Source organism: Aythya fuligula, chromosome 18, assembly GCF_009819795.1.
Source record: "Aythya fuligula isolate bAytFul2 chromosome 18, bAytFul2.pri, whole genome shotgun sequence".
NCBI lineage: Eukaryota > Metazoa > Chordata > Aves > Anseriformes > Anatidae > Aythya > Aythya fuligula.
This window is the reverse complement of record NC_045576.1, coordinates 1,560,717-1,579,862: the sequence shown is the minus strand read 5'-3', so window position 1 is coordinate 1,579,862 and position 19,146 is coordinate 1,560,717. Positions and strand designations below refer to the sequence as shown.

Here is a 19,146-nt window from a genome sequence, read left to right as displayed (position 1 = left end):
CCCTAAAGAATATGTCTTTGTTGCATGGCAGGCACAACGCTCACCCACTCTCTGTCTCTGATGTATGTTATAACCAAAAGAGAGGAAAAAAAAATCATGTTTCTCCTTGTTTCAAATTCTTTTGGAAATTTTAAGTTGTGTAAGTCCTCATTTGCTTTAGTAACAGACTGCCTTGCTGGACTCCAGGTCATTTCTTTTAATGAAAAAGCCTGCAAGCCCATGTGCGTCTGAGAGTTTACATGCAGTAGAGTGCACGGATATGAGAGTGAGTGAGACCAGGGGGCAAGAGAGCAAGAAAAGCCTCTTCCAGGCAGTCAGACACAGTGCTCTGAAGCAGCATTTATATTTCATCCTAGTCCTAAGAAATAGATCTTATGGATGCAAAATCTCCCCAGAAATACTGTATTGGAAGATAGCATGCTCCATCCTGTGAGATCAGGTAGGTGGGTGGTTGTGTCACTTTGGAAGTAGGGCATGCTGTGAGGCTCTGTCGTGATCAAATCTGGCTCCTGCTCAGGTCTCCCTGTTCAGTGATCAGCTGGTGCTTTGCAGGCCAGGGAGCTCCCCTTGTGAATGTGGGGCAGAGGCACAGGGAGGGGATGCAGCTGCCCAGCCGGCTGGCTCAGGGCTGGTCGGGTGATGGTGATGCTAGATGTGACCCTCGGTGGCTACCAACAAGCCCTGGAGAGAGATAACACCAGCTAGCTGGGTAGGACACCTGGGTGTGGAAAACCGGCAGACAGAAGCTAATTCCACCGAAAGCAGGAGCTGTAAAAGAGGGAAGGTGTGCTGGGAGCCTGAGGGCATGAATGTGCAGGTCTGGGCTGCCCCGCCTCACTCATGACACTGATCTGCTGCTCTGTCTCTGCCTGACTGCTCTGACTTCTCTTAGTTCTCAGGTGGTGGGTTTCAGCTCCCGGTAGCTGCAGGCTTGTCCCAGGGAAATGCACCATCAAAAGGCAGCTTTGCTGTGATGTGCTTTCACGTCAGGGAGGAAGGAGAGCAACGCGAACACTGCCTGTGGACAGCAGGTACAAGAGAGCCACCAAACTGTCCCCACCCCATTTCCGCAGCAGATCTAGCCCAGGGTTCTCCATGTGCCCGCACACCCGGGGTCCCACAGCAGCTCCATGCCTCCACCTGGCCCTGCTGAGCAGCCCATGGCTGACAACCTTCAGCTCCAGGATGGGCTTGCTGGGTTTCAGAGAGGTCCTTTCTGTCTGGAATGGCAGGGTTTTCTTGGATGGGTGATGGTTAGCAATAAAAATATCTCAGATGTCTGAAATTAATTAAAAATAGACCCATTTACACTTGTTTTGCCAGGAATCAGAGCATTTTTAGCTCTCACTATAAGGCAAAGACCCACCTTCAGCCTACTAAAAATGAGCACCTTGGTTAAGCTCCCTTTTAGCCCATGGGACAGTCATCTCTATCAGCAGTTCAGCTCAGCTCATGGCTGTAACCACATTTGGAAGGCGCAGACCCTCCCAGTGACCATGGAAAGATGCCCAGCCCCTAGGTGAGCACACAAACACAACTAAAGGAGGAAGGAGGAAGACATCCCCAACAAAGAATGAAACGGATGTTCTCTGGTTGAGTGTAGCCCTGTCAGCACCTACCCTGTCCTGCAGCCCTGAGTCCTTTGCTTGAGGTCTTTCAGCTCTGCTGTGGCTCCTGGACACATACAGAGATGGTAAGGTATGGAGGAGCATTCAGGTTCAATGTCAAGAGGTGATGAAAAAGTCCACTTGAATAACAGGTCCTGAGTACGACGCACCAGCAGCCCCCACAGTACTCCTGAACGTAAAAACTTGGTACCAGCACTTCTATACGGTGAGGGCAGGAGAAATGATCACAAACGAACAGGAATAAAGAACCATGTAAAACAAACGTAGCATGCTATAATGTACCCATAAAAAGGAAAAACTTGTGCTACTTGAAGTCTACAGGTTTGAATTTCTCATGGGAAAACATGACTCCTGTTCAAATGCTAATAGGTTGTTATCACAGGAATCTTTTAATTTAACTATTATGTAGCGTAAGAAGAGGCAGAGCAAGGTTCAGAGAGCAAAAGGCTTATGAATGATCTTAAATCTGCCAGTAAATGTTTGCTTTTTTTTTTTAATATACTTTGCCTTCTTGATCTCTGACTTAAACAGATCCTCCAAAGGGATATAAAAAGAGAGCCCTGGTTTCAGCTAGAGGTAACAGAACACGTTTATATGTTTCTTTTATCCTTGTTAAAAACTGCAAAGTTATGACACTGATAAAGTGACAATCACCTGAGTAGCTGGCCCTGAGAGCGTACAATTTGATGGAATAAGAGGAAAAATTGGCTTACTAGAAAGAAAAAAGGCAGCACATTTTAGAAAAGAGAGAAAAAAAAAAAAAAGAAAAAAGAAAAAAGAAAAAAAAAAAAGAATTGGGCACTGCAACCACAAACCACCTCTGCAGGCTTCTCAGGGCAAGAACAAATCTTGCATAAAGCAAGAATAGCTTCCAGGGATTCAGAGGCAAATGTCTGCCATCCTCTTCCAGGAACACAGCAGGCAGGGTTTGCAGGAGCTGGGTAGGAAGACGAGAACAAGAGACCAGACCAAATTCTCTCCTGTGAAAGCAGAAAACCCTTATTTTTTTCCTAGAAACATTTCTCAGCCAATTTATGGATGGATGCCTGCACATTTGAAGGCTTTTGCTACCATCTTGCATTGCTATAAATACAAGAAAACTGTCTCTCTGGTAACTCTCCCAACCCTGTAGACACACTTTGTGTGTGTTTTGAGAAGTTTGGGAGCACTTGACTGACCTTGACCAGCAAAACTATGTGAGGAAAGGGAGTGGGATGCTTTTTCTATTAGATAGGAACAAACATTTTTTCAGAAGGATCTCCAACGTGGTCCGAGGATCTCCAACGTGTTCCTGTGATCACAAAGGCTGTGCTGGCCTCTCCTGGCCAGAGGGTTGCTGGTGTCCTCCCCAGGTTAGGAGCAGGGTTTGCAGCCTGCCCAGTCTATTGCAGGGCAGGCTGGTGGCACAGTTTAGACCCTGAGAAGGTGCTCACCTTGAGCCCACCCGTACGCAAGGGGGACTCTGCTGACAGGGGTAGTGGTCTGTAAAGTCAGCAGGAGTTGCCAAGGCACTGTGATGGGAATCGCTGGCAAAAAGGGAAAGAAGACTTTGCAGAGTATTGAGGTTTCAAAGTCTCTGTGCATTTTAGTTTTCACAATGTTCCCAGAAAGCCTGAAAATGTGTGAGAACACACGGCATTCAGTCTGTGTTTGAAAAATAGTAAAGGGCTGTAGCATCTGTCAGAGGCAACATGAGCCAGCCAGAACATGGCCCTGGGCTGCATTTCCACCTGGTTCCATGATGCCCATTTTGCCCTCCCCACTGCCTCCTGACTCAGCTCTCTTGCTCGAGTGCCGTGTGCTGGACCATCTGCCCTGCTCCCAGCCACCGTGGCTTGGAGGAACAGTGATGCATCGCCAGCTCGTGCAGAAAGGCACACAGAAGATGGAGGCTTGTTAGGGAGGGAGCTGCATTCCCAGCCCCTGCGGCTGCTTTGCTTCCTGCCCCTGGCACCTATCTTATCTTTGCCTCTTTCTAAAATAAAAGGAATAGCAAAATTAACAACATGAAAAAGGGAGGAGATGATAAAGAGTATCTGGAAAATTATCTATGTCCTCATTTCAGAGCTTTGCATGGTAACAGGGAGGCAGAAGGCCTTTTTCCTTATTAATATATCAGAACATTAAAAAGCTGGATGTCTCCTGAACAGTTGATAGTACTCTGTTGTGATGGACTGAGAGAGCTCCTAGGAAGTGTTCTGCAGAAGACTATCGCACTTGAGAAATTATCAGTGGATGTTGTTCAAGGACCAGAGCAAATAAATCAAAGCTAAAAGACAAAGTCTGCTGTCATACTGTTAATGGGCACTTTGGTCCAGCCTGGACAAAAGAGATACTTGCAACTTCACTTTTGTGCTGAGAAAAACTCCAGCAGCAGTGAACAAATGCTGTCAAGGGCCTGGCTGGAATCAGGATTAGTCAAAGCCGCATCTCATCTGATGTCTTTTAGCTTCTCACTCTTGAAGGCCTGAGTGAGTCCAGTTCCTTGGGAATGCTGATACTAGCAAACCCGAATACAAAGCACAGATGGTCAAATTCCCTGGAATTTGGGGTGTTTGGTTTAATATTGTTTATTTGGTTCCCCTGTCAGAATCTGTTCATGACTTGGCAGCACCAAAATACTCGTCTTATTCTTCATAAGTCTTTGTCCATATGGGAATTAGGGTTTGCTACTGCAGCTGTTATGTACTTCTGTAGCCTCTGCTTACCATTAATAAAGCAACCATGTGGTCAGGCCTTGGAACTCTTATAAAGGGTGACAGCAGGGCTACACAGAATATATTTGTATATATATAAAACTTGAATAAAGTTGTTTGTTTTGCTTTGTTTTTGTTTTTGTTTTTTCCCTTGGCAGGTCACTATGGAAAGGATATTTATCGAAGTGGAGGGCCAGATCTCCATAATTTCATCTCCTCCGGGTTTGTCACGTTAGGACGAGGACACACGAAGGGTACAGTGGAAACAATTTTTTGCTAAATAAAAAAGATTCTTTTAAATAAATAAATAAATAAAAAGCTATAACTCAGAAGCTGGGTTCTAAGTGCTATGAGATAACAGTATTGGACTGCACTCGGTAGATTTAGTCTAGCAAATATTGCTGCAGGTAAAATACTGTGCTCCTGGCAGAACCTTTTAAATTCTAGCAAGGGAGACGGTGGGAGAGTGTAGAGTCGGACAGCCAGACTGCAGACTCCACTCTGACTTTGCAGTTCAACAATTTATACTGCTTTGTGTTTTCTTGGGTGCATGGATACAAACCACCATTGTGCTGCTGTACTTTTAAAGGGGAAGGGAAGGAGTGTAATGCCGTCCACGGGCAGGCAGTAACAGTTCAAGAGTGTGTTTCTGGATTTCTTTTAATTTCTGGGCTTTTTTTGGGATGGGGTATTATGAATATTTTATAAAGTTATTTTTTTTTAGGTCCAAAACATATATTTTATGTGTTCATATAATCTGTGATATAATGTACAAACATGAAAACACAAAAATATACATATACTGCTCTGTGTATGTTCTGTGTATATGTACTGTATATATGATATATGTTGAGAGACAGTTGTAGCTATATTAGATAAGTAACCATATATCCCAGGAGTTGTGGTGACACAAAAGCTGTGATATTTGACTCGAAGTAGCTGGTCACCAGAACCCCAGATGAATGTTCATTTATGACGTTGTTGCCTGTTTGGTGAGTTTTTATAGTGTACAGTGAGACTATGTTGGGAGCATCTTTCTGTTCACACCCGCACCCTGACTGAGTCACAGTGGTGCACTGGCAGTGGGTTGCAACACTGGGATTGCAAGCATGTTCCATGCCAGTATGCATCTGGTTTTGTGTCCTGATGACTTCTGAGACTGTTGTACATTTCTATAGACACAATGTATGTGGAGATACCTATATAGACACAATGTACTGTATGTGGAGATGTGTCCATGTGCCTGGTTGAATGCACCTGTGTTGTTTCCGTGGATGACCATGACTCACGAGTTATTAAACGACCTTTATTTTCTTACATTTCCTGCACTTTTTCAAAATTACCACGAGTGTCATCCAAAGCAGTGTTGGTCCTGTAGAACTGTCAGAGAAGAAACAAATATATGTATATTGTCTGTGTATGTCTGTGTGTGCTTAAATAAAGTTTACTGAGGCTGAGGCAGCACCCGTGGGACTTGTAATACAATACCTGGCAATTCCAGCCTGGCACTGCACCGGTGGAAGGAAAGCAGAGAAAACCACCAACAACCTTCAGGTGGGCGGGGAACTAAAGTGGTTCAAGGAAAGACTCATGGATGGCGTGTCACACGAAATTTCCCTTTCTCCTCCCCACCAAAAAGAAGTTTTACAGTCATGTCCTAACACATTTGGCCTGGCTGTATTTAGGATGAGGTAGAAAGTGTACCCAGGAGAGGCACAGTCTACAGAGTGTCCTGATGGCCTTCATCAAGATCATGGGTAACCTTGGGCAGAGCCTTGCAATCCACCTCCTTGTCTCAGACGTTTGAGTTATCTTCAAGCAGTTTTATGTACAACATACTTTTTTCCAGTACCTTCTCAGATAAAAATAAAACCTGCTTTCCTTCTTTAACTGAAAAGGCTTGGGGGGGTTGTTCTTCCTTAGATGGGCCAGTGGGTTTCACACCTTTCCCACTGGCTTTGCTGGAAAAACCACAGAGCACATTTCCTATCCTTGGGAAGATGGGAGAATGGGCAACAGGAGTCCAGATTGTTTGTGTGCCACCTCTCTGAACAGCCATCAGATAGGGTGCTGTTTTCCACCCTATCTGATAAAAGTGTATATAAGGCTTTTAGTTGAAGAAATTCAAATAGTTGGGCTGCTAATGGACCTAAAATAATGTATTGCCCTTTGAATGTACTTCTAAGTTACCTGCAAATTCATGTTTTGTTTGAACAATGCTTAGTGTTAACTTTTAACTTCATAATGGTAAATTCACATGTCCATGCATGATTGGTGCAAGTAATTAATGTTCACACATTCTGCAGGCAAACTGCCTTGTTTGCTTGTGTAGATTTGTCTGTGTTTGCAATCTGATTTGATTGCCTATTTGTTCTGTGAACGTAGGGCCTTTGGCTTTAGCAAGTGACTTAGGGTCTCTGTCATTATGTTTGTACCCTATATCATTTGATTATTTCAGGAAGTATTACAAGATAGATTCCCTGTGTTCTGTTTGAGCTGGCAGTGCAGGTGTACATGTAGACGGGAAAGATGAGTGCTCCAGCAAGGGATACACTCCTGAGCTTTAGCTGAACTACTTCATGCTCAGATTTCATCTTATTTCAGTTCCAATGCATGAATTAAAGTCTCCACCTCAGCTACTATTAGCCAAATAACCTCATCCTATGTTGTCATTACACCACTATGGAATGGCTTTCTGCTTTTAGATTGAACAAAGCCAATTAAGTTTATCTCAATATTTCTTTGCACTGGGAGACACATTTTTGGTGTTTTCTCAACTGTCTTCTGCCATGGCAGGACTCCAAGTGCTGAGTAATATTTAAAGGCTAGTCTATTTTGGGCGGAAGACAAAGATGTGAGACATGCCAAACTACCATGGATACCAAATCAGCATATTCACATGTCTGACATCCACAGGCTCTTGCAAGATTGTGATTTATGGTTCTTATATGACATTCCACTGGGCGATGCATCACTGTCTGGCATTTAAGTCTATATAGTCACTACATAGCGAGTTCTTCAAACCACAGTAAAGGCCTTCAGTGTCAGTCTGTCACGATGATCTAGAAATAAATCCAAAATCCATAGAAGGTCTCCATGGTGAGACACACAGCTGGGTTAATTTCATCAAACTTTAGGTAGCTAGAAGTTGGATGTTTTATTAGACACACCTGGGAGAAACTGGCACCTCTAAATGAGTGTTCACTGGCTAGGCACCAGACACTTGTTCCCATCTACTTGTAGTTGCTACGATAGACATAGTTACTAGTGCTCTGTTTGCTGTGGGAGTTGCTATGAGAGTTCAGTGCTCCAATGAAACAAGCAGGAGCTCTGTAGATGGGATATTCCTCTGTGCACTAACCTAATTAAAAAACAAACAAACAAACAAACAAAACAAAACAAAACACCTTTTTCAACATATTCTCTGGCTGAGATTCCTGCTAATATCAGATGTGCCAGGTTGAGCCTACCCCAAAAAGACCATACTCACAGTCCTGCCAGGGCTTTGCTCAGTCACACAAACTGGTATAGAAATTTTTCCAGGCACAAAAAACATGGGGCAAGCAGCCACGAGGATATTGAACCACAGTGAGTCAACATGTCTAGAAGAATAGTAAATTCACTCCAGATCAACATTGTTGAGTTTTCAGGTTAAAAAAAAAAAAAAAAAAAAAAAAAAAAAAAGTAGGTTTGATTTGATTTTGATTTTTGACTTTTGATTTTCACTACTAGCCTCAGACCCTCAAAATTATTTCAGAATTTGAGTTGGGCTCCTTGTATTTCACCAATCTTTGCCAACAGCAGAAATTCACTGAGCTCACTTCATATCTAAACAACTTGTTTTCCTGGTAACACTGCAATGGTGTTAAATACAGTGAAGCTTTTGCAGGAAAAGTTAAACTGAGCACTGGGTGGTCAGGAAACGGTGAGGAACATGGGATTTTAGACTTCTCTACTGCAGACCCATATAATAGAGAAATGGGAAAATAATAGGGAAATCTGCTAGTTTCTTGTAAGTTTATGCTAGATCCTTGAGGAGGTGCAGAGGTAGGGGAGCAGCTTGAAAACCATGTGTGAAAAGTTCAGGAAGAACCAAGTGTCCTTCCTCACAGCTTTCCCAATACTACTTTCTGAAATGGGACATCTTACCTTTGGTTCAGGGCTGCAAGTCTTTATTGGTCCAGGATTTGCTGGGAGATGTGCTGGGAGTTGAGGCATCTATCTGTAGCAATCTTTTTTCTTGAAGTATCCCACTAGAATTGGCACCAAAGATGTTCTCCACTAGTGTCAGTAGGCAGGAAAAAAAATTGAACCATATACCCAAGACAGTATGATATGGTTGTTAGAAACTGACTACACTGCTGCTGCCATCTCTTTGGAGCATCCTGCGGTGTGGGAATTGTGAAAAATATGTTGGTGTAGAGCCTGGTGACTGAGCAATAACAACTACCCACAGTTAGGTTGTATCTTGTGATACTTGGTGCAAATAAGGCAAGATTTACAACCTGAACATGGTTTTTACTGGCTGCTGCTTCTGTTCTCACTGTCCTGAAGCATCGTTGGTACCTCATGTATTCGCAGCATGGCCCAGGGGACTGTTTTGGTACCATCATGTGAGGTACAGCTGTCCGGTCTGAGACAGGTTTGGCTTAGCATGTGCCTGGAGTGTAGCAATATGGTACCTGTCCTTTAACAGGACCTTACATCCACCCCAGCCATAGCATCACCCTTTGCCATCTCCTGATAAATATCGTACTCCCAGTTACCTGAAACAATGCACAGAAATGCACAGGCAGAAGGGAGAATGAGAGGTCTACTGTTGTTGGCTTCTGGCTTTTTCGCAGGCAGTATCGCCCTCGAATCAGCATTTTTCTTCTTCATATGCAAGAGGAGTAAATTGATCTTCATTTAGTCCTGCCTTAGAAAATGTTCACCTTTCCCTCCCAGACCATGTGTAGGTGAAAGAGTTGTTCTAAGGAATGACAGACCACATTTCCCCTGGTGTCAGAGCAGTGGAAGATGGGTTCTTCCATCTTATCAAACCACAGGGGTTTGAGGTTTGGAAGCTGTAGGGGTTTGTGAGAGTGAGAAGAGACAAGGTAATGACAGGGTGGGAGAGAGAGCTGATAGGCTTGAGGTGGCATCTGAGTCTCATGGCTGCTCCTCACTTGCTTGCCTGCCCGTGGGCTCTGTTTAGCACAAGCTGAGGGAGGTGTCTTGCCACCATCTGTGACAGTGCATGGCCAGACCTTCAGTTTGCTGGGGAGCACCCTGCAGCCTCCTGGGGATTCAGATCATTCTGGGGATTCCACTGTGCTCTCACAGTAACCCAGTGTGCCTGTACCAGGAGATGGAGGGCCTGATGCCAATGGGGTCATCACACAGGTTTATTGCAAGACAAATTTATAGAAGAAAGCAGCAGCTTGATCTTTCTGACAACTTAACATTTGTTTTGTTATGAGGGATCCTCCTACAAACATGAAAGAGGACAATGCAGCTCCAGATCATACTTAGCAACCAAGATCTTCCCAAGCTGCTTTGATGTCTCAGCCAGCTGAGGTGGGCGGCAGCTCCACTTCTTTTCTTCTGCCCTCACAGCTCCGGAGCTTTCCCAGCTTCCACTGCAGGGTGGTTGGGGTGGTTGCCCAAGACAGCATTGCCAAGTTTGTGTGAGTGTGGCTCGTAGAAAAGCATGTTGACAATGATAGGGCTTTGGAATGTCCCGTGTCAGTATGAGGATCAGATCATTTTTTTCCTGAGATGTCTTGATCTACCCATCCATTGTACTGCCTCATTTGCACATTCTTTCCACCTTCATTGGTTTTCTGTGAGCTGAAGAATATCTGACAGGCTCTGTATTTTATAAATGACATGTCTGTATGCAAACTAATCTTTATGCAGACACCTCAGTGGATTTATAACATTCAGCATGCTGTGAGCTCTGCATAGACCCTAGACGTGATACAATGTGGTGAAATGGGATCGAGTATTTATACTTGTTGGCACTACATCCCCCCTTTTACACACACTTCTGTTCCTTTTGGAGACCCCGGCATACAAAAAGCTGAGCTCCTTTTAAAAGCAGCAGCTCAGAAAGCAGTTTTACTGGTTCATTTGCATGTAAATATGATTGGGGGTGGGGGGGAGAGGGGAAGGGCAGGGAGAGAGAAGAGATTTATTAATGTAATTACCATTAGCAGTTTGAGGATTCTGACTCCTTTCTCTCCAGCACAGTCCTGGTTCCCTGCTGCTGTAGATGTTTCCCTGTTGTCCGGTGTTAACAGCCTCACATTTCAGTTTCTTTCCTGGTTCATACCCTTAATTTTTTTTATTTGGGGGTCTTGGCTTACATCTGTTGCAACTCAGCATTGGCCTGATGCAGCTTCAAAACATGCAGTGAATCAGCTGCAGAGCGGAATTTACAGCCTCACCCCATTATTAGTAATCTACATATGCAGTACATTCATTAAAATAGTGGAAAAGAGAAGTTTAAGGGTCATTTTTTCATGCCTGCATCTGTAACACATGATGAATAGATTATGCAAAAATTGAGGGCTAGGTATGTTGAGTCCTTTTTCTCATTAAACACTTGTTATACATGTCATATCAATGGAAAGATGTCAAGCCAGAGCCCGCAGCATCCCAATGAATCATTTTATGGTCATCCTGGATAATATCTAATGATTTTGATGGTTTCTTGCAGTGCATGTGCTAAAGATCACTTGCATTCTGATTCCGGATTAATTTCAGCTATTGCATATTCTGACACTTAATTGTATTGACTTGAAAATAGGATCATAGGGATATGGAAACTGCTGCACGGCTATGCAGAAAGATTCCATTACGCAATAGGGCATTTCAATCCGCTCTGAATTATTTAGCTGACTCCAGACACAACCATCCATTTCTCAGCAGAGTCTGGACAGCTCTCTTTTTTATAGCCCTCTGAATATCTGGGTGGGAGGAGGGTGAGAGGTCGTGGAAACCATACCAATGCCTTCAGCAGTTATACAGCATGCCACATGTGTAGACCAGGAATGGGATGAACATAAGCCGAGCCAGATCAATCCCTGGGGTCACCTTCTGCCCTGTGCCTTGAAATGAATAAGGTGAGGGGTTCATACCCTTCTGTCTTCCAATCAACTGGCCACAAACTGAGCTTAAAGCACAACCTAGGGAGACTTTTGGAAAAGGGCTTTCCAAGCTAGTGTCTCCCACTCTATGAGCAATGAGAAGGAGGAGGATTGGCAGATAATCTGAGAGCCTTCCTCAAGTTTATTGAGGAAGCAGCAGAAAAATGACCACAAGCAGGGCAGGAAGCTAATATGTCACTGCTAAGCCAGGAAATTCAGCTTGCTATGGCAAGAAGCCCACAGCTGCTCCATAGCCAGCAATTAAATGGAGTCTGCTTCCTGCACCAACAGCAAAAACTTCCCCTGCAGGCAGTCTCACTGGTTCACATGAAGAGAATCTCATCATGTGGAGATCATGTCGCTCACCGCCTCAGCCTGTTGATGGCATTTTCAACTTGACCTCATGAAACATGCTTCCTGGAGAGCACAGATAGGACTGGCGCAGGAAGAAAGGATGCTAGCCAGGATGGGTTGCCTCTTCTTTCTCTCTGAGTGAACATTAAACCAAAATGTTGTGTTTGAACCACCCTGCCACCTTAGGTTTCCATGGTAATTTTAAAGAACCGAAGCTATCTCTAAACTCATTCTGCTCCTGTAGTTAGTGAATCATTTTCCTGCCCACTTCCTTGTCCTGCATACTCCATTGTGGCCAGCACTCCGCTGAGTGCCCATGGATGGTTTTCAATAGTGTAGTGTTCCAGAACAGATTTCTCTTCTTTCTTCTATCTGCTAACAGTGTATCAAAATAAATTGCAATAGCTGAGAGGAGAAGAAAAATGCCCTGCCTATTATTGGATGCCCTTTCATAGAGTCTGTCAAGTCTTTGCAACATTTTGGCAGGTACCTTTGAATGCTGAGCTGAAGGCTGGTGAAAAGCTGCCAGTTACAGCCCAGCTATCTATGAAACAGGGAGCTTCAGCTGCATGCCCCAAACATCTCTTTGAAGATTTGTTTTCTGTATCTATTTTCAAGAATTGATTTATAAAAAAAATAAATATGATTTGCTGCTGCAATGTTACTGAGCATCTTAGGCTGGTTATCTCTATACAGAGGGATTTTAAGTGAAATTAGGAATCACAATTGCATTTGGAATACTGTTTCTTTAGCATGTCACCATTCAATCTTAAATGTGTTTAAGGATTGTAAATAAGGAATTTAAATATTATGAAAAAAAATGGTGATTCATAGGTGAAAATGGGGGACTCAGCAGGTCAATCTCTAATTTTGAAGCAGTTGTGTCCTCAGAACAGCCAAATCCCACAGTCAGAGTTCAGCAGGTGAAGAGCTTGGGCATGTCCAAAAATTTACTGCTACAGCAAAGCTAGTATATTATATAAAGTTTATCTTCGTAAGTCTCGTGGAAGAAAAATTGGCTCATTATATTAGAAGTGTTTTTGAACACACAAGCCGTAGATTTACTTTCCAGATTTGCTTTCCGTGTTCAGTACTCATGGGAAAATTATTTGATCCCAGGAGCTTCAGTTTACCTCCCATAGTCTGTATAAAACTGCGGACAGTTGTAGGGACTTCATACGGTGACTGCCACAAATGTAATTGCAGACAGTCTTTGAGAGACAGACTTCTATTATTTATTGACTTTTCTACTCTTGGAAACAGATTAATCTCTATCTCTTGATGGTGTGGGGACCTGTGGCCATGACTGTTTCATGTTGTGTTGAACCTTTCTTTAACATCCATCCTGACCCTCCCCTATCCCAGCTCCATGCCATTCCCTCGGGTCCTGTCGCTGTCCCCAGAGAGCAGAGCTCAGCGCCTGCCCCTCCTCTCCCTATGAGGGAGCTGCAGGCCGCCATGAGGCCTCCCCTTGGCCTGCTCTGCTCTGGGCTGAACAAACCCAGGGACCTCAGCTGCTCCTCATATGTCTTCCCCTCTAGATCCCTCACTGTCTTCTTAGCCTTGCTTTGGACACTCTCGTACAGTTTTAAGTCCTTATTTTGTGGTGCCCAAAACTGTACACAGTGCTCAAGGTATTAGTGCTGGTGGCATTTGTCACTGAGCTGTTAATCTTCCATTCATGGGACTGCAAGGTCTGAATTGAAGCCAGATGATTCCTGCTCTCTCTGGCTTAAAGTCAGGCTTGTACTCTCAGCTAGGCAACAAAATCCTTCTCTAATCAGTGGAGAGAGCCTGGGCATTTCATCTATCCTGATGCCACAGGCTGAGATCATTGACAGGACCTGTATGGCTGTCACTCTGCTTCTGTGCTTTGCAGTGTGCCAGGATGCGACGTGGGTTGCTGTAAGCCATGGGCTAGTGGGAGAGAGTGCTCACAAGTGGGTGGCCTGTGCTGTCATAGGTTGGTATAGCAGATGCTGAAGGAAGTGAGAAGAAGTTTTCACAGTGAAGCCCAGGTCTGAGAAATCAGAATCTTATTTTTCCCCTAGGGGAGACACTTATCTCTGGAACATACATAAAAGTTCTTGTTTTACCTGGAAGATATTTCTCAATGTTGAGTTACTTTTTGTGCATTCATGGGGAGACCAGTCTCAGCAATTTCCCACCTGCCAGAGCAGCATTGCTGTGATTCAGTTTAGGTTTTGAAACCAGGTTGTGGCATACCTTTGTTATAGACAGGGGAAGTTTGTGGAGCGCAAAATTTGCTCCTGTTCTCTATGAACAAAGTGCAGAGGTCCTGAGGAACAGCAAGGTGATGGGATCAAGGGCACTACATTGTTTGTAACTGTTTTGAGGCTGGACTGAATTCACTTTCCCTTTGGCAAGAAGACTGGTAAGAACTGCTTCTGCTGCCACCAAGGCAGGCAGAGGGCAGTTACCTTAACGTTCCACGGTCCTCTCAGGACTTAAAGAGGAACAGAAGCCTCTATCCATAATTTACAGAAGGTGGGGATGACTTGCTACATGGAGTTTTGTAGGTGGTGGTAGGGCCAACAGGTTCTCCAAGAAAACCTAAGAGAAGGACAAATGATAATGGGGAAGGGCTGTGGGCTGAGGGATGGGGCAGACTTTTCTTTTTAATTAGACTTTCCAAAGTCTAATTTTCTGCCTCTTTTCATAAACCATCAAGTGCTATAAAAGTTACGGTCTGTTGAGAAGAACACAGTCATAGGGCTGACCAGAGATGTTGGAAAGGAGATGATGGGTTGTACTGAGCCCCCCAGCAGCTGCATCAGAAAGCATCCCTTTTGGAGGGCTGAGACCCTTCCCACTGCTCAACTCCTGACTGTTGCTGGGACAGCTGCTTCCTTTCTGAAAGTGTCTCCATTTCTTCTCAGAACTGCAACAGTCCCATTCTGTCATCCATGCTCTTCAAGGTACTGGTTTAAAACTCCCATGGGTCTTGAAATCCTTCAGGCAGTGTCCATCACACTGCTGAACGCAGATGACCATAATCACTTACCATAGTGCTGTACCCTCGTTTTCTCGTATGAAGGCAGCCATGATGATTTCTCTAAAGGATTTCCTAGATGAGGGCATCATTTCCATGCATTGCCTTGAGGATGCTGCTGGTGCTGTCATGGAGTAAAACTGCCAGAACCCAGGTCTGCAGCAGTTTCTAAGACTGGTGGTTAGATTGAACCCAATATTTTTTGTCTGACAGGTGAAAAGCGAGAAGCAGCTCTTTTTTGCTGACTTTCTTTCTGGATTATCGGCTGCAGAACAGAGAGCAGTGTTTCAGCTGGAGGCAAATGATGAGACAGTCCCTGTAGAAACGAGGTGCATGGAACAGGAAGCATTTGAGCAGGAACAGATCTATTCATGACAATTTTTCTGAGTCTTGGATAGTTCTAGCAGTAAATGAATGAATAAAGAAGCTGGGATTTTGCCAGTAATTCATATAGCTGACATACAGTTTCTGGACCGCAGCCTAGTTCCTCAACCAAAGAGCAGATTCCAAGCACACTTTCTGCTAATGATTGGTATTTTTGAATCGATTTCAATGGCATTGGCTTGGATCTGCAGTAGAAAATACACTCGTGTGTGCCAGTGCAGACCTTACCACATTGCTGTTGCACACCTGCCCCATTCTCCATCTTGAGAAAATCATGGGTTTGTTTTCCTGAGATGCATTTTTTCCCTCTGAGCAAGGAATGAGTTAAAGGCATGTTAGAGTCTTTTTATTTTTCTTTAAATGTGTTTGAACAAAATGTGCTCAAACTGTGAACAAAAAGGAGTTTAGTAGACAGGCTGAAAATTGATCCCTGGCTCTAAGAGTCAAACTGGATTTGACTAATATATGTTCAAATTCTGTGGGCAAGGCATAAGGAGTTTGAGGGCCTTACCCTCAACTGTGATAAGAAAAGTGCTAGTGCAGACAGCAAGATACAGATGTGCTGAGCAAAAATCCTCATCCTGCACAGTCATATTTCTGAGATCTGCTCATTATGTGGGCCCATATCTGTACACGCAGCTCACAGATTTCTCTCTAGAAATGCAAACCTTTAAAATTTTATTAAAGTACTATACTCTTATCTGTTCTTCTTATGTCATTACCCCGCCTCTATTGTTTAAAATATAACGTTTTATTCTAAAGTATATGCTACTGTCATTAATTCAAGATATGCTCAGATACCAAGAGCATACTGTCTATAAAAGGCATGTCGTCATACTCATTTTAAACTGAGAAACTAAAAATAAAGCTAGTTCAAATATAGGTGATAAGAATAACCTAAGACTCATGTTAGGAAGTATAATATGAATGAACACCTAAAGGTGCCTGACAGATCGTGTGCTTGGAAAGAACATTGGGTAAAAGTCTGGAAAGTAGATTTGGGACAGAGAAATCAGTTTGGTGACTACTATGCATCCTCTCTCTCTGCATAGCACCTGAAAGGCATCGAATTAAAAATGCTCAATTCAGCACAGCTAGCAAGAAATTCTGTTTCATTCAGTGTAAACATTAGCGTGTAGATCACACTGTCATAAGATGCTGTTGAGATAAGAGGGTGCAGGCACAAAACACAGACTGTGATATTTGTGCAGTTATTGAAATAGGCAAAGTTACTGTAAGTGTCAGAAGAATGTGGTCCCAATATCTATGTCTGAGGTTTAAGTGCCTCAAACTATGGGGGCTGGGGGAAACCTGATGAAGTTTGTGCTGTCCCAAATGTGTCTGTGGCAGGAGCTCATCTTGTAAAACAGTTCATACGGTCTACCCACAAAGCTCCAGAAATACCCTCAATTCACTCCTGTTTGGCAAGACCTGAGTGAAGAATAAGAGGACACTCCAGCCTAGGAGAGCAAGAACGGACCAACGTCTGCATGGGAGGAGGTTGCATCCAAGTCACTGGGTCACGTTTGCAGATAGCACAAGGTGGGGGGCCCTTGCTGACCCTCACTGCTCTGCTCTGGCCTCTGGGCACTGCAGAGGGGATGCAGTTTTGATGCTGTGCTTGGTGGCACCTCAGCCCTTCTTGGGGTTTCTTGGCCTGCTTGCTTCTCAGGGTCCTGGTCAAGGTTCCCCCAGGTTATGGAACATCCAGCTTCATGCTGTTCCCCAGATGAGGTGGGACTTTCAGCCTCCTGAATGCTTCTACTGCTGCATGAAAAATGAGCACAAGCTAAACAGACCTGCTGAAGTTGTTGAGCTGACCTCAGTCTAAGTTCTTGGTGGGTCTTTGATAGCCTAGAGCCTTAACAGGGAGGTTTACTCTGCAGACTCCAAACTATCAAGAGCAGGCTTCACCAGCTGCACTGTGCCTGGGCAAGTTCAGGGCTTGCACAAAACACCATCAAGTGAATCTAAGTAAAAGCACAAATAAAAGATTAGAAGAAAAAGGCGAATGTGTGGCCTACCCTCCAGTGCCGTATAAGAAGGCAGCCCAAAGGGATGCGTGCTCTTGAATGCACAAAGCCCCAGTAATTTGTCTTGCATCTTAACCCCTGCTCCCTGACTCCAGGCTGGCTGCAGATGAATACAAGACCACCTTGTTGGGGGCACGGCAGTCACAGGGGACCAGGCTGCTCCCTTCCCTCCCCTGCCCTACAAACACAAAGCAGAGCACAAGGCAGGTCCTGCCAGCAGCTTGGCAGCCTCCAGCACGGTCTGCGTCTTGTAGTAAAGACACTGTGTAAAACGCTCCTGTGTAAAACACACACATGGCCCCATGTCTCCACATCTCACTGCTTGAGCAAACTTCTCTGGCTCGTCAGGACAGCACCTGGTAGTAAGGCATTGTCAGTTCAGACTCTTCTTTTGGTGAGTGATTGGAGTTCCTTCTGTTCCTCCAGATGCAACACAAGGTTTCTGGAAAATCTTGAGCCTCTGGTCTTATTTCTTAGGATCTCTGAAGTGGCTGGTGATCCTTTTGAAATTTTTCATGTGCAAATTGCAGGGACACGGACCCTGACTGTGTAGGGAATGCAGACAGCCACAGCTAGCACGCGTCAGGAAGCCACGAGGACAGCACGTTTGCTCCACAGTCTCCATCATGGTCTCCATCATTGATCTCCCATTGATCCTGCCACCAAGGAGAGCTCTTCCTCTTGCTCTCAGGAGTATCATGCACTATGATGTTCATGCTCATTATGGAGCTTTCACCCCTTAGATGTGATCAAAGATTTGAATAGAGCAAGTGAAAACCTAATAGATAGCTGCTGTTGGATTTTCTAAACAAGCCCTTCAGAGCTGCTGGCTTCTTTTTCATATGCAGATAAGAAGGAAGTACCTTGAAATATTTAGGCTGATCTACAGAAGAGGCACTGAACAGGGGATGGCAACTGTAATAGAGAAAATTTTAACCATTTGCAAAGCATTTTCCTGAATGAATATTGCCCAAGAAACTCACCAAATAAATTGGAATTGCTAACTTAATTTTGAAACTGGGGAACCAGAGACAGGGACAAGACAGGAACGTGGATCCAACTTGATGCAAAGATCAGGAAAAAAGTTTGGTGGGAAGAAGCAGGAGACTGAGTGATAGGAGACACAGTGACTGTGTCTACCTGGAACAGTGGCATTAGCCATGCCCACCACACAGCTGAGGTGGCTTTCAGATTGTATCAGAAAGGTGTTCAGATCTGCAGCATCCTTAAGATGGCCCAGGCAGCACAGATGAGACAGTTGTGGACCTGTTCAGGCTGTCTTTGTGCCTAAACATAGGCTTTTCTTCAGGAGAACACTGACGTACCTATTGCCTTCCAGGACACTCTCATCAAGAAAGCTTTCAGTCACAGATCTCTGTGCATTGAGAGCCGTACTGGTGAAGCTGAGATTAGACAATAGTGACTTTATGCCTGTGGAGTCTACAGAAAATCTTCAGGAACATCTGAGGGGAAATAAAAAAGCAAAAGCAGTGTTCATTTTTCTTCTTCAGGTTCCCTCTCATCATCCTGCAGTATGGGGGCTGGCTATAGTGTGAGAGAAAATTCCCAGCAGAAACCTGATGTCTGCACAAATGTTGATTCAGACACAGTTATCAGCAGAAATTTAGCAGCATCAATATTTTCCTCTCAATTTGCAGCACTGCAGGATCCTTGTGGCAGAGCTCTGATTTTTGGTCCCTTTGGTCCACTGGCTTCAGTGGGACTAGGACCCCTGCCAGGTTATGTTGCTGGCAAGGAGAAAAGCCTACATTTGTCCGTGCATGATTACTCACATGGATTTCCTGGGCATGTGTGATTTCCCAAGCAGCAGATTTTTTTTTTTTTTTTTTTTTTTTGAAACAGGTGGTAAAGACAAAGTAGATTCAGTGTGGCATCTCCATCTGA

At 44.2% G+C, this 19,146-nt stretch overlaps 1 protein-coding gene across 1 annotated transcript in view; it reads left to right on the top strand.

The window, feature by feature from the left end:
- Nucleotides 1-19,146, top strand: part of SHISA6 (shisa family member 6) — a 260,856-nt gene that overhangs the window by 53,871 nt on the left and 187,839 nt on the right. Inside the window, exon 3 of the mRNA XM_032199647.1 lies at nucleotides 4,483-4,578. Within this exon, the coding sequence (XP_032055538.1) occupies nucleotides 4,483-4,578 (96 nt within the window). The remainder of the gene's footprint in view (nucleotides 1-4,482; nucleotides 4,579-19,146) is intronic.